This window comes from Choloepus didactylus, chromosome 6 (assembly GCF_015220235.1).
Source record: "Choloepus didactylus isolate mChoDid1 chromosome 6, mChoDid1.pri, whole genome shotgun sequence".
Taxonomy (NCBI): domain Eukaryota; kingdom Metazoa; phylum Chordata; class Mammalia; order Pilosa; family Megalonychidae; genus Choloepus; species Choloepus didactylus.
In genome coordinates, this window is record NC_051312.1 from 69,668,030 (window position 1) to 69,681,511 (window position 13,482).

At 46.8% G+C, this 13,482-nt stretch overlaps 1 protein-coding gene across 1 annotated transcript in view; it reads left to right on the plus strand.

The window, feature by feature from the left end:
* The first annotated feature begins 529 nt into the window (after window positions 1-529).
* The window catches only part of DKK3 (dickkopf WNT signaling pathway inhibitor 3), a 49,137-nt gene continuing 36,184 nt past the window's right edge, over window positions 530-13,482 (plus strand). The window contains exons 1-3 of the mRNA XM_037840160.1: window positions 530-685; window positions 1,142-1,379; window positions 12,257-12,394. Of these exons, the coding sequence (XP_037696088.1) occupies window positions 1,170-1,379; window positions 12,257-12,394 (348 nt within the window). The 5' untranslated portion in view covers window positions 530-685; window positions 1,142-1,169. The remainder of the gene's footprint in view (window positions 686-1,141; window positions 1,380-12,256; window positions 12,395-13,482) is intronic.

Below are 13,482 nucleotides of genomic sequence, written 5' to 3' on the forward strand. Positions count from 1 at the left end.
TTGGGAAGGTGGTAAAGGAAGAACTGGGATTTAAACCGGTAGTCTGACTGCTGATGTCTTTTCCTACCCAGTCTTCTCTGCCACCCCTTGAGGAGCTTGCTGACACTCTCGTGACCCCTCCAGGGAGCTACAAGTGGGTTTTCTGGGCTGGAGTACAGACGCAACCATGGCTGACAGATTAAGGCTGTAGAGATGGAGGCTGTGATGGGCCTTGAACGCCAGGCTGAGTTGGAATGTTATCCTGCAGGATTGCATGCTGGACGGACGATGGCTTGGGGAGGGCAAGATGGGAACCAGGAAGACCCCCTCGGTAGGCTGTTGAAAGAATCCAGGCCAGAGATGCCCGTGCCCTGGAATCCCGCGGGGGCGGTGGGATGCAGCGAAGGGGGTGGCTTCCTGCAGCGTTTGTGGCGAAGGCAGAAGAGGCAGACCTGCGGCGTGGGGGCGAGGTCGCGGGCGCCCGGGCCAGCCAATGGCGGCGGACTGGGCCGCGGCCCCTCCCGCTTGGCGGGGGCCGGGCAGGCGGAGCGCGGGGCTGCGGGCTCACTCGGGTACCAGCGCCGCTGCATCCCGGCCGCGCTCCCAGCACCCGCGGTCCGCGCCGCCCGCCAGGCCCTCTCTCGGCTCCCGCTCCGGCCCCGGCAGCTCAGAGGTCCCCGCGCGCAGCGCAGCTCAGTCCAGCAGGGTGGGTGAGGGGCGGCGGCGGGGGCCGGGGGCAGGGTGGTTCGGCTCAGTCTAGCCTGGGTGGGTGAGGGGCGGGGCGGTCCAGACACCGAGGGGAGGGGAGACTGACCTGTCTGAGCACCCCAGATGGGGGCTGGAGTCGGGCTGAATGTGAGGGGAGGGGACCCGGCTCGAACCCGGTACGGAGCGGGGAGAGCGGGGGCTGCTGGCGTAGGGAAGCTGGGCTCTGTTGCTCGGGTGACGGGGCCAGCATTGGGGGAGGGGAGCAGAGCTCAGCCCGGGCACGAGGATGGGGCTGTGGAAGGGGGGCTAGGGCTGCGTCGGGGAGGTCCGGGGTAGGTGCCTGGAGGGGGAGCCGGGGGCGAACAGGGGCTCCGAGTGGCCCGGGTGTGGGGCGGAGCGGCAGGGCTGGAGAGGGGCTGGTCCTATGCCTCTGACCGCCCCCGGGGACCCACAGGCAGCGGCGGCGGTGGGCGCAGAGCGAGATGCGGCGCTTCGGGGCTTCCCTGTTGTGTCTGCTGCTGGCCGCGGTGGTACCCACCGCTCCTGCGCCGGCTCCGACGACCTCGGCTCCCGGCAAGCCCGGCCCGGCTCTCAAGTACCCGCAGGACGAGGCCACCCTCAACGAGATGTTCCGGGAGGTGGAAGAGCTGATGGAGGACACGCAGTACAAACTGCGCAGCGCGGTGGAGGAGGTGGGTGCGCCCTGAGGGCACCGGGCTCCGGGAAGTGCAAGTTGAGGGGAGGGAACCTAGGGGGAGACAGTGGGTGGAGCGCAGGCCCCGGGGCTGGCCAGGGACTTCATGCCCTGCGAAGGGGCTGGGAAGGGCGGGCACTAGAGGAGTGACTGAATGCAGTGCTGGATGATCCCTTCTTCCACCTTGTTTGCCTTCCTGCCAGAAGGCCTGAATTTGAGTCAGTCGGTGGAGAGTTTTGGGCTGGATGCTCCCAAGGGCAGCGGGGGTCACCACCTCCCTACAGACTGCACACCACCACCCTGCAATTGTCTAAAGTGAGCATGCTGTTCGCCTCTCCCTGTTGCAAGTGGATGCTTGCAAGGCCCCTGGTGTTCCAGGGCTGTGGTTTCCAAAAGAGGCTTAGGAAGCTCCAGGCATCTCCAAGTTCTAGCTTGCTGCTGGGCTTTGGCAAGCTTCTCGACATACATAAGATGATATTAGGAAACAAAAGAGAAAAAAAAGCCCTGAGCTATGCTAGCAGTCTCCTGTCTGGACGGTCTTACATCCTCCAAATTGCACGTAAGGATAGAGCAAGGAAATTGAAATCCTAAATCCCAGCAGTGAAAAGGGTCTTAGGAGTAGTAGATGAGAAGAGGAGTGGGTAATGTAAGAGGCAAACCCATTCCCACCCCAAGAGTGCTTTGGAATCAGACCTGGGATTAAGGTCCCTTCTCTGCCACTCACTAGCAGTGTGGCATTGGGCATGCCCCTTGATGTCCTGTACTTGGTTTCCTGTGAGAATTAAATGCCATGATATAAGTGTAGGCACCTAGCATATACCAGGTGTGCAATATAGAGCAGCTATTAATATCAGATACCAGATACATTGTGTGTTAATTTCTTGGCTGCTAAAACAAATAGCATACAATGGGTTGGCTTAACAACAGGAATTTATTGGCTCAGTTTCAGAGGCTAGAAGGCGTGCTTCCTCACAGGGTTGGTATCTTCAGGCTGGCCGGTAATCTTTGTTTGGTGTTCCTTGGCTTTTGCATCACACTGCAGTGCACATAGAAGCATCTTTCTTTTATCATCCGGGTTCCATTGACTTCCAGCTTCTTGTTTCTCCCATGATTTCTTTCTTTTGGGTCCAATTACCTCTGCTTAAAAGGACTTCAGCCATATTGGATTAATATGGCTCCTTCAGTCCAGGCACACCTTAACTAATAACATCTTCAAAGGGCCAATTTACAAATGGGTTCATTCCCATAGGACCAGGGGGACGTGATTCAGTCCTCAAAAAAAAAGAAGTCCAGGCTAAAGTGCCTGGCTTCTTCCTTCCATCACCTCCCAGGTTCAAATGCTGGGGACGGCATTCTGTTCTGCCTTTTATGGTGGACACCCAGGCATCACCAGGGCTGCCTGGGAGGAGATGCCACTGGCCCAGCCCTCCCAACCCTGGTGTGGGGAGCTGTCCCTGGTGCCTGGGGCGGGTGGAAATGGTCAGTGTTGGGTTTGGCGCTGGCTGCAGCCTGTTTTTGTAGAGAATCCAGTCATCCCAGTGAAGGAGACCAGATGTCAAGGCTGGTAGGTCAGGCTTCTCCCTGTCCCTGCTGCCTCCAACTTGGAAGCCCAATCTGGCTGAGAATGCCTTGAGCTGAGCCTTAAATGCTGGCCTCTGTCTGCTGAGAGAGGTTACTTTCTCCCCGTACCCCCAACCCTGTGTAGTTTGGGGATATTCCCCTTCTCCCCTCCCCTACAGGAATCACCTCGATGGAGTTTGCATTGAAGTGGACACTAGATTGGGAGGCAGTGTCATGGGCAGCTGTACCCTCAACATCCACTGGAAGACCCAGTTTCCATGACCCATGGGCTTTCTGTTTCCTGTGGTAGCAAAAGAATCATTGCTTGGAACAAGCAAAGGGTGTGGGGTCAGGTAGGCCCTAAGTGTCTCTTAACACCACAGCTTCAAATTAAATTGAACTTGTGATCCCTCTGGTTCTGGGGCAGTCATCTGCTTTCCTTGCCTGGGTCCCAGAACTTTCCATCCAGCACACAGAGTCCCGATAAAAATATCTAGGTCACCTTAGTGTTTTTATTCAGTGTGAAAGGTCCATCACTGTTTAGAAAGTTGGCAGCGTGGTCCTCTGACATTGGCTCCTGACCAAGGGACGTGAGGAGGTAGCTGGGGTCTTAGTAGTATCTTCACTGAGCAGAGCTGTTTGGGGCGAGTGGGACCTTAGAGGTGGTGCCTTTTCTGTGGGAGTTATCCACATTGGGCTTCACCAGGACCCTGGCCTGCCTGCCTCCAGATGTGGCTCTGACTGAGCTGTGAAGGTCAGCAGGTTGAGGTTTGCTGCCCGAGGAGGTGCTGGCTGCCACATCTACCTCACTTAGCAGTCATTTCCCAGACAAGTGTCCTCACTAGTTGCAGGGAGAGAGTGAGAGAAGGTAAGCACCTGTGTGGCGGAAAACAGGCCATGGGGCCAACCTCCCTTCATCCAATCACTTTCTGCCACATACTAGCAGTGGAACCCAGGGTTTGAGGAAATGTCATCTCTTAGGGTTAAGGGGAAAATGAAATGAGAGGATGCAAGTAAAGCAAGTTACCTGACCATCCAAAGTATGGTTAAGTCAAATAGGTGTGATACCCCCCTCATCACTGGTTCAAGATAAATAATATTTATCGGTATATTAATAGTAATATGAATAAAAACAAAGCACCACCAGTGCCTGATACGTAGCAGATTTGCAACAGACCATGACTACAAATATTAATCTTTTTAAGAGACTGTCAGGAAGCCCATGAAATATAATAAACACAGGATATTTGCTATTTAGTTGTTGTTCAAGGGAAGATAAAGAACCCAAGAAGACCTGGACCAGATGCATTACTTATCTGCATAGTTGCATCATGAATCTGTTTTCAAGTAACTTCCTGGCATTTTAAATATTCCAGCTGACTCAGATTGTTGATTTCTCTTAAGGGGAAAGACAAAGTAATTCTATTTGCACGATCATTATTGGGAAAAACATACCTTCAACTGGCTTTAATTATTCTGTTACTGATCAATTTATTTCAAGGATAAAACCACTGTGTTTCTTTAACCTCACTGCCACATCTATAACTGACATAGTTTAGAATGTTCTTATTTGCCTCCCCTATTATTAGGAAGACCCTATTACCAAGCCAGGATATCTCCTTTTTTTCCTTTTTGCCCCTTTAACAGACCCACAGATTCATCCAAGCATAAATGCCGCTTTTAATGGTACCCACATTCCTCGTCTTTGAAACAACTCATATTGCTTCAGGCTTAAGTTTCTCTTGCTGGTGGCAGTAATAGTTGTGGTTGAAATTTCCACAGTGTAAAGAGTAATTTTAGTTCACAATGCCATTGAAGAACTGTTAGCTCAGTCTGTTGAAAGAACCGCTAGCTGGGTGGTGGTGGTGGGGGGAAGGATTTTATAAAAAGACTATCTGCATTGTGGCAATGAACGCATAACTACGTTATCATACTGTGGACAGTGGATTGTATATCATGGATGATTGTATGGTGTGTGAATGTATTTCAATAAAACTGAATTTAATAAAAAAAAAAAAAAAAGACTATCTGCTCAGCACAAGGCAAACTCTAGATTTGGTGACTTGTCAGTTATTTGAAAGCCAAACTGGTAGATTCATATTCCAATGGGAATTTTAAAAACATTAAAACATTCCCTTGCCTTCTGGACATATCCTCCCTGGCATCTTTAGTCTCTTACTCTTTTCCAGCTCTATCTTGTCTACAACAAAACATGCCAGGATCTCTTGCCTTTAAAAATCCACCCCCTCTTCTTTTTTTTAAATCCTTTATTTTTGCATGTCCTGTCTCCTATCTTCATTCCATTCCATTTTGTCTTCATTTTTTTTAAATAAACTCTTCAAATATATAATGCCTACTGCCTGCTCTTTCTACTTCTACCAACTCATTCCCTTCATAAACTCTGGCAAATTAGCTGCTGCTTCTAAAACTCACTTTCTTAAGGTACAATATTATGAAAACCACTAGGTATTACGTATATACTGCATGGCAGGCACTTGACCAAGCACTTGGATTTCATGATTCATAATTCTTGCATCCACTGAGCAAAGTAGAATCATAATCATGTACATTTACAATCCTCATTTTACAAATGAGAATGCTGAGGTTCAGAGAGTTGTGGTGTTTTGCTCAAGGTCACACGGCCGCCTTGTCGGACTCCAGAACGCGGGCACTTCCCGCTGTGCTGCCCTCTGAGGACACTGGGGGCTACTTCTTGCCTAATCGAGTGGCCATCTCTCAGGCTTGGTTCTCCTGTGTGGAACCTTTGCCCCCTAGAAGGCCCCCTCCCAAGATGTGGCTGTTTACTCCTAGACCTGATTCTAGCCGGTGCACCTGACTCCTCTCTTTTCCTGCACTAGCCTCTATCTTTTAATTTCCCAGCTAGTCTTCAGAGCTTACTCTAACTCCCCATTGCCTAGAGCAGAGGTTCAAAAACTGGGAAGAGAGAAGGAAGTTCCTCAGAATCATCTAGAAAGTTCATTGATATCTGGGGTCCCACCCCCCAGCAATTCCAATGTGGCAGATTGAAAAGGGATCCAAGAATCTATATTTTTCAAAAAATTTGGTCATAACTCTGTTGTGCCCTCCTGGTTGAGAATAAGGCCAACACCCTCTGCCAGACTTCAGAATTGCCTCTGTGATCTGCCCACAGAGCCCTCTCTGCTTCATCACCCACCTGTTCATCCTGTGGCCCAGCAAGGTATTTCTACTTTAGTCCTCACAGACTCCTGCAGCACATACCACTCTTTCCAAGATGCCACAGCTTTGCTTGTCCTGTCTGGAAGGTCTTCTAGACCCCTCTCTGTCCAGATCCCACCTGTCCTTCAAGACCTGCCCATTCGTACCTTCTCTTCCTCCTGGAATCCTTCTTTCTCTCCTCTTTGAACCCCTGTCTTGCTTCTAGAAACCATCAAACAAGGTAGCTTGTAATCATCATCAAACTGGTTTGTTTGGGGCTTTCTTATCTCTCCAGTAAAAAAATGGGCTCCTTCAGAAGGACAGAATCATGTGTTAGGAAATGCTTATAATTTGGAGTCAAACTGACCTGAGTTCTAAGGCACTCTTTGTCACTGATTAACAATATGATGACCTTAGGAAAGAGTCCTCATTTCCCTGTCTCATTTACTTCATCTGAAAAATGAGGGCAATAACACTTTCCTCAGAGGGTTACTGTAAATATTCAAGGAAGTGTGGAAGTGAGCCATGGCTCAGATATAGTAGATGCTCCATACATGGGCAAGGGGAGGCTATTATTATTATTATTGTTTTGAAGCCATCCATTAGCTTCGAACATCTCAGCATCATCTCATAGTCAAACAGCATTGGACAAGCAGCAGTCACTGGCCAAGTCCTTGTTTGATTATTTGACTCTGTGCCTGTAAACAGGAGCCCCTGGTGGCCAGAGTTCCTGAGGCTTTGTGTCTATCCGACTTTCTTCCCACTTCTGTTCAGTACTTTGGTGCTGCACTGAGACATGGGAATTCTTTTCCCATATCCACCCCATCTCAGCAAATCTGGTTGGGGGAGGCAGGAGAAAAGCAGGGGGTGGGGCATGTAGCACATAAGAAGATAGAGTACCGTGATTTTTTTAAAACAGGAAAAGACTTTTTTGAGGGTATGTTTTAAGAAATAACAATAAAACAGAGGGCTCCACACCAGTCAAGATAGTGAAGTGAGAAGCTTCAGGGCTCTGTCCTCCCACAGAAGCTTTGAGCAACCAGTAAGAACTGGCAGAAACATCTTTCTCAAAGCTCCAGAAAACAGTTCAAGGACTGCAGTAACAAGGCGAGGGCTGAATCGAGAAAAAGGCTACTTAAAAGCGATATGATATCTTGGAGCCCCAGCTGGCACCTCCCCCAGCCCTCACCATCTTGACACAGAGCCGGCTCTGGTGTGGATCCCATGTCCCAGTTTCAGAGGGAGGAGAGTAACTGTCGTGTACATACTGGGAGCTTGTATGTCTGGTCCAACCTGTCCTGTGGTGCCTGAGAGACTCGCTGTCCCAGAACTTGCTCTGCATGTACAAGGTGGCACACAGGGCTGTCCTACAGAAGGCTGGGAGAGAGCAGTGAAGTCAGGCTTTGTGAGGCAAGGGATTGCTGGCTGTAGGACATACAGTGCAGTGCCCAGGACCATGAGGAAACTGTTTCTGTGGTAAGAGGGGACATTCATATCTAGGGGAATTCTTAGGGCCACATGTACATGCCTGTATTAGTTAGGGTTCTCTGGGGAAACAGAATCAATAAGAGATATCTATAAATATAAGATTTTATAAAAGGTCTCGCGTACCTGCGGATATGCACGAGTCCAAATTCCGTAGGGCAGTCAGCAAACTGGCAACTGCAATGAAGATGTTCGATGAACTCCTCAGGGAGCGAACTGGCAACTTCGATGAACTCCTGATTAGTGGAAGAATAAGTGAAGGTCCTCTATCTGTCTTGCTTAAAAGTCTCCAACTGATTGGATTAAATCCAGCTGATTGCATTCTCTCATTGTGAAAGACACGCCCTTTGCCAATGTAATCAGTCATAGCTGCAGCCAATTGACCGATGATTCAATAAACCAGCCTTCTGGTTCATTAACCAGCCACAAATGTCCTTGCAGTAATGGCCAGGCCAGTGCTTGCTTGACCAGACACCTGGGCACCATCACCTGGCCAAGTTGACACATGAACCCAACCATAACAATGCCCAAGACAAGATACATGCGCAGAAAGGACCAGGAAGTCCCCTATACTTTGGCCTGGATCTATTCTCTAAATTCATTGTATGGATAAGCTCTGAAGGAGAGTACTTGCGCAGCTCAATCTGCAGAGACTGGAAAAGGCGCTTTCTTCTTCTTTTTCTCCTTCTCCTTCTCCTCCTACTCCTCCTCCTCCTCCTCCACCTCCTCCACCTTCTCCTCCTCCTCCTTTTTCTTCTTCATTAGCTCCTGGCATTCAAGAAAAGCTTTGTCATATCACTAGCTGCATACATAAGCTTAAAGAACAGATGTCTCAAAGTCTAAATTCCAGTGATAACACATTAAAATATCAAAACACCCAAGTTTCAACAAAAGATTAAAAAACATACAAAGAAACAGGAAGAGATGGCCCTGGCAAAGGAGGAGATTAAAGCATTAGAAACCATCAATGAAGAGGATCAGTCCTAGGACATTCTGGACAAAGATTTTTAAAAAATAGTCCTAAGTATGCTCAAAGAGTTAAAGGAAAACATCGACAAGGAACTAAAGGAAACCAGGGAAATGATAGGTGACAACAGAGAATATCAATAGAGAGATGGAAATTATGGAAAGGAACCAAATAGAGCTGAAAACCACAGTAACAGAAATTGAAAATTCTCTAGAGGGGTTCAACAGCAGATTGGAGCTGACAGAAGAAAGAATCAGTGAACTTGAAGATAAGACAAGTGAAGTCATCCAGTCTAAGGAGCAGAAAGAGGAAAGAATGAAGAAAAGTGAACAGAGCCCAAGGAAAGTGGGACACCGTCAAATCCCAAAAGGAAAAGAAGCAGAGAAAGAGGCAGTGAGACTATTCAAAGAAATAATGGCCCCAAACTTCCCCAACTTAAAAAAAGACATGTATGTACACATTCCAAGACACCCAAGGAACTCCAAACAGGATAAACCCAAATATGCCCACATTGTGCCATGTGATAAGAGATGCAGAGAGAATTCCGAAAGGTGCAAGAGAATCAAAGGAGCCTCAATAGGATTAAGTCCCAATTTGTCATCAGAAACCATGGAGGCATGAAGGTAGTGGGAAGACATTTAAAGTGCTGAAAGCAAAAAATTGCCGAGCGAGAATTCTATATCTGGAAAAAACTGTCTTTCAAAAATGAGGGAGGGATGAAAACATTCCCAGATAAACAAAAGCTGAGGGATTCATCCCGTAGACCACATAAGAAATGCTAATGTGACTTCTATGGATTGAAGGAAGAGGACACTAGACAATTGACTGAAGCTACGTGAAGAAATAAAGATCTCCAGTAAAGATAATGACATCAGTAAAAATAAATACCAGTAATATTGTATTTTTGGTTTATAACTCCACTTTTTTTTACTTCCTACAGGATCTAAAAGGTAAATGTGTAAAATGTAATGATAAATCAGTGGTTTTGGACTCCTAATGTATAAACATGTGATTTGTGACAAGAACTACGTGAAGGCGGGGGGATAGAGGGGTATAGGAATATAGTCTCTGCATGCTGTTGAAGTTAACTTGGTGTCAAAGCAAACAGGCTTGTTACAGATTTGGGATGTTAAATTTAAGTCCTGTGGTAACTGTGCTGGTTTGAAATTGTTATGTACCCCCAGAAAAGCCATGATCTTTTAATCCAATCTTGTGGGTGCAGACCTATTGTGGGTGGGACCTTCTGATTAGATTATTTACATGGAAATATGACCCCGCCCTTTCAAGGTGGGTTGTAATTGGTTTACTGGAGTCCTTAAGAGAACTGAGGGAGAGAAAGAGAGCTGAGAGCCCACACAGACGTAGACGTTTGGAGATGTTAAGCAGAGATGAAGCCCAGAGTTTGCCCTGAAGAAGCTAAGAGAACCCGCAGATGCTTAAGGAGAAAGCCACTGGAAGCTGAAAGCAATGCAACCCGGCAGCAAAGGACCTGCAGACACCAAGCCATGTGCCTTCCCAGCTGACAGAGGTGTTCTGGACACCACTGGCCTTTTTCTCAGAGAAAGTTTGTGCCTCTTGATGCCTTAATTTGGACATTTTCTGGCCTTAGAACTGTAAATTTGTGAATTAATAGCCCCCCATTGTAAAAGCCAATCCATTTCAGGAGCATTAGCAAACTGGAATAGTACCCATAAAAAAAATATCAGAAAATATGAAAAGTCATAGAGACAGAAAGTAGAGTATAGGTTACCAGGAGTGGAAACAGGGGCTATGGGGAATTAATGCAAAATGAGTGTAGAGTTTCTGTTTGGGGTGAAGGGAAAATTGTAGGTAATGGATGGTGGGAGGTACTGCAGCATGAATGTGACTAATCCCACTTAATGGTATGCCTGGGAGGGGGTAGATGGGAAGATTTATGTGGTATACATGTTTCCATAATTTAAAAAAAGAAAGAAAGAGAAACTAAGTAGATAATGACAATTAAATTCACTGCATGGTACTAGGTGGTAGCAAAGAATATAGGAAAAAAGGCTCAAAAGAACATTATTGGGACATAAGAAAAAATGGAATATAGAATGTAAGCTTTATATTAATGTTTAATTTCTTGAATTTGGTAACTGCACATAGGATAGTTACATAAGTGAATATGTACATGGAAATACTATGTGCTCAAGGAGTATGATGTACGCAACCTGCTCTCAATGTTCAGAAAATAGGTAGATGGATGGGTGGATGGGGAGAGAGAGAGAGACGGACAGAGGGAGGGAGAGACAGAGGGAAAGAGGGTAGAGATAGATGCTAGATGATAGATAAACACTGCAAAAGTGGCAAAATGCTAAAATTGGTGGAGCTTGGTGTCTAGGTGGAGCTATGTTGGAGTTCCCTGTATGGGTTTGTATTATTTTTACAAGTGTCCTGCAAATTTGAAAATATTTCAAAATAAAAAGTTAAAAAATCATAAAAGAGAGCCAAAGATAGGAAAGATAGAAGTGTTGGAAAATTGCCAACCACCAACCAGCACTTCTCTTTGTGGCTTCCATTTTTAATTCCTAGAGAGTATCTGACTGGCTCCCCCAGTCCATGGCGTGGCCTCCCTTGGGTCCAGGAAACTGTGACAAGGGTGGGTCATATTGTCTGCTGCCTGGTCATCAGGGCTGGGCACGGGGTGAGAAATCTGGAAGGTGAAGTTAGGTACAGCGGGCACATTGACTGACATATCCGGTGCAGATGTCATGGAGGCTCATGAGACCAGAGAACTTGTGGACAGCAGCCTCAGAAACTGGACTCTAGCACGCATGCAAGAAGAGCCAGGCAAGAAGAGCCAGGCGTGTGACCTTCTACAAGGGCCCCTCAGCCTCAGGGTAGAGTGGGGAGGGAGGGATATGAGTGACCCTAAGGCAGAGGGATGAGACTTTCTTAATTTAGTCTCCTTCAGCCAGATCCTGAAACAAGGATTTGGGAGCAAATAGTTGATTTGGAGTTGATACCAGAAAACACAAGAAGGAAGCAAGTAAGTGAGACAGGGAAGGGAAGCCCAGCAGTAAAGAGGGAAATGAAAAGCAGGTTACCCCTGTGGGCAAATAGGGCTCAATCCCACTGAGGCCTCGAGAAAGACTGTAGATTCTATGCACCTCATAGTTGTCTTGCTGAGGGGAGAGAAGATGGTGTTGACCCCCACAGCCTGTCCCTTGGTTGAGGATTGTTCTTAGGGTGTTAACCACCCAGCACACTTCTGGGGATACCCTCCAAGAGAAAAGAGGTGTTGGCAGTTAAGGGACTTGAATGCCAGTGGCCTCTGGCTTGGGCCAGGGGATATGGGTGGGTCACTGACAGCGTCCGTACAGGAGCCGAGTCTGTTCAAGGGTAACATGTTCAAATCCCAGCCCCGCCCTTCACTGGAAGTCTTGGAACATGTTCTACCCTCCCTGACCCTCAGTTCTCTTATTTGTTAAATGGGGACGCTAGCACCCACCTCCTAGGGAGGTTTAAGATTTAAGGATCATAATATATGTAAGACATTTAATACAATGTCTTATACAAAGTCGGTTCTCAATTAACAGTACCTAACCTTAGCACCATTATTAATAACTACAGAAGAGGAAATGAGAGGTGGTTCTTTTTTTCTGGTGGACTGAGATTTGTAACAAGAGAAACGGTTTTGCTCATTAAACTCATTGATTTAATAGATGAAGGCAGAAGAAGCTGCTGCCAAAGTGTCATCAGAATTGAACCTGGCAGACTTACCTCCCAACTACCACAATGAAACCACCATGGAGAAGAAGGTGGGAAACCGCACCATCCATGTGCACCGCAAGATTCACAAGGTAAGGGTGCCAGGGCTGGCACATCCTCCTTTCTGTAGAACCCAGGCCCATGAGACAATGAAGGTCTTGTTCATAATTTGATACACAAGCCTAATAATATAGATTACAAACCAGAACAAGTGAGGGAGCTGTTTAAGGGGGAGAGATACATATCAGGAACTTAAATTGCTTTTGTATTTAAGCAGTAAATTTAACTCGAGGCTTCCTTCCAGTCTGATTGCAAAGGAATATGCAGAGACTTTATCATTTGTAAAAAGGATGCAAACAAGTGTCCAAAGAGAGAGATACTCTCCTAGTGTTGAATTTGAAGAAGAATATATCTCAAGGGTTTTTATGAATGTTTCAGTGTTCCTTAGAAGGAAATGTTCACCGTGACATGTGATAAACCCTGTCTTTAGAACGGGAAACCTCTATTGCCACAAGATTAAACATTGATTTGTTTGCTGGTTGTCCATTCAACATTCTATATCACATTCTTTTCCAACCTACCACTTGTCTAAGTGTCTCTTGGTCTAATGTATTGCAGGCAGGTTCATTCCTGATCTGACTTGACAAAGAAAACTTTGCAAATCTAGAGGAACATAGCATCAGGCTGCCCCTGGTGTGGCGTGTCTCCCAGGTGATTTGGGCAGGACTTTGGGAGCAGATGTGTAAACCTGTGTTCTCTTAAACAGATTCTGCTGTGCAGATATTCAGGGTCCTTGTTAGAGGCTGTAGACTTGATGTTCTGTTGTGAATATCAGGGGCCTTGACCTCTAATCTCATCTCTATTCCTTTATGCAAAGCCATGAGGGCTCTCACAAAAGAGGCTTAACTTTTGTTTAAGTGTCCAGGTAATTACTCAGTTGAAACTATAGTGTTTCTGTGCCATAGAGCATAAAGGGGTCAATGTTTACAGACCATTGACTTGACTATAAGTGTGGCCCTTTTCCCACTGCATATGGAGGGGCTTGGAGGGATGAATCAGCTACAGCCCTCCGGGTAAATAAATAAATGAGTTCACCTGCTGAACAGAATTCCTGAGTTTTGCTCACCCAAAGACTGAAAAATGTTTCCCAAAGTGATTGTTTCATTTTCATCAAAACCAA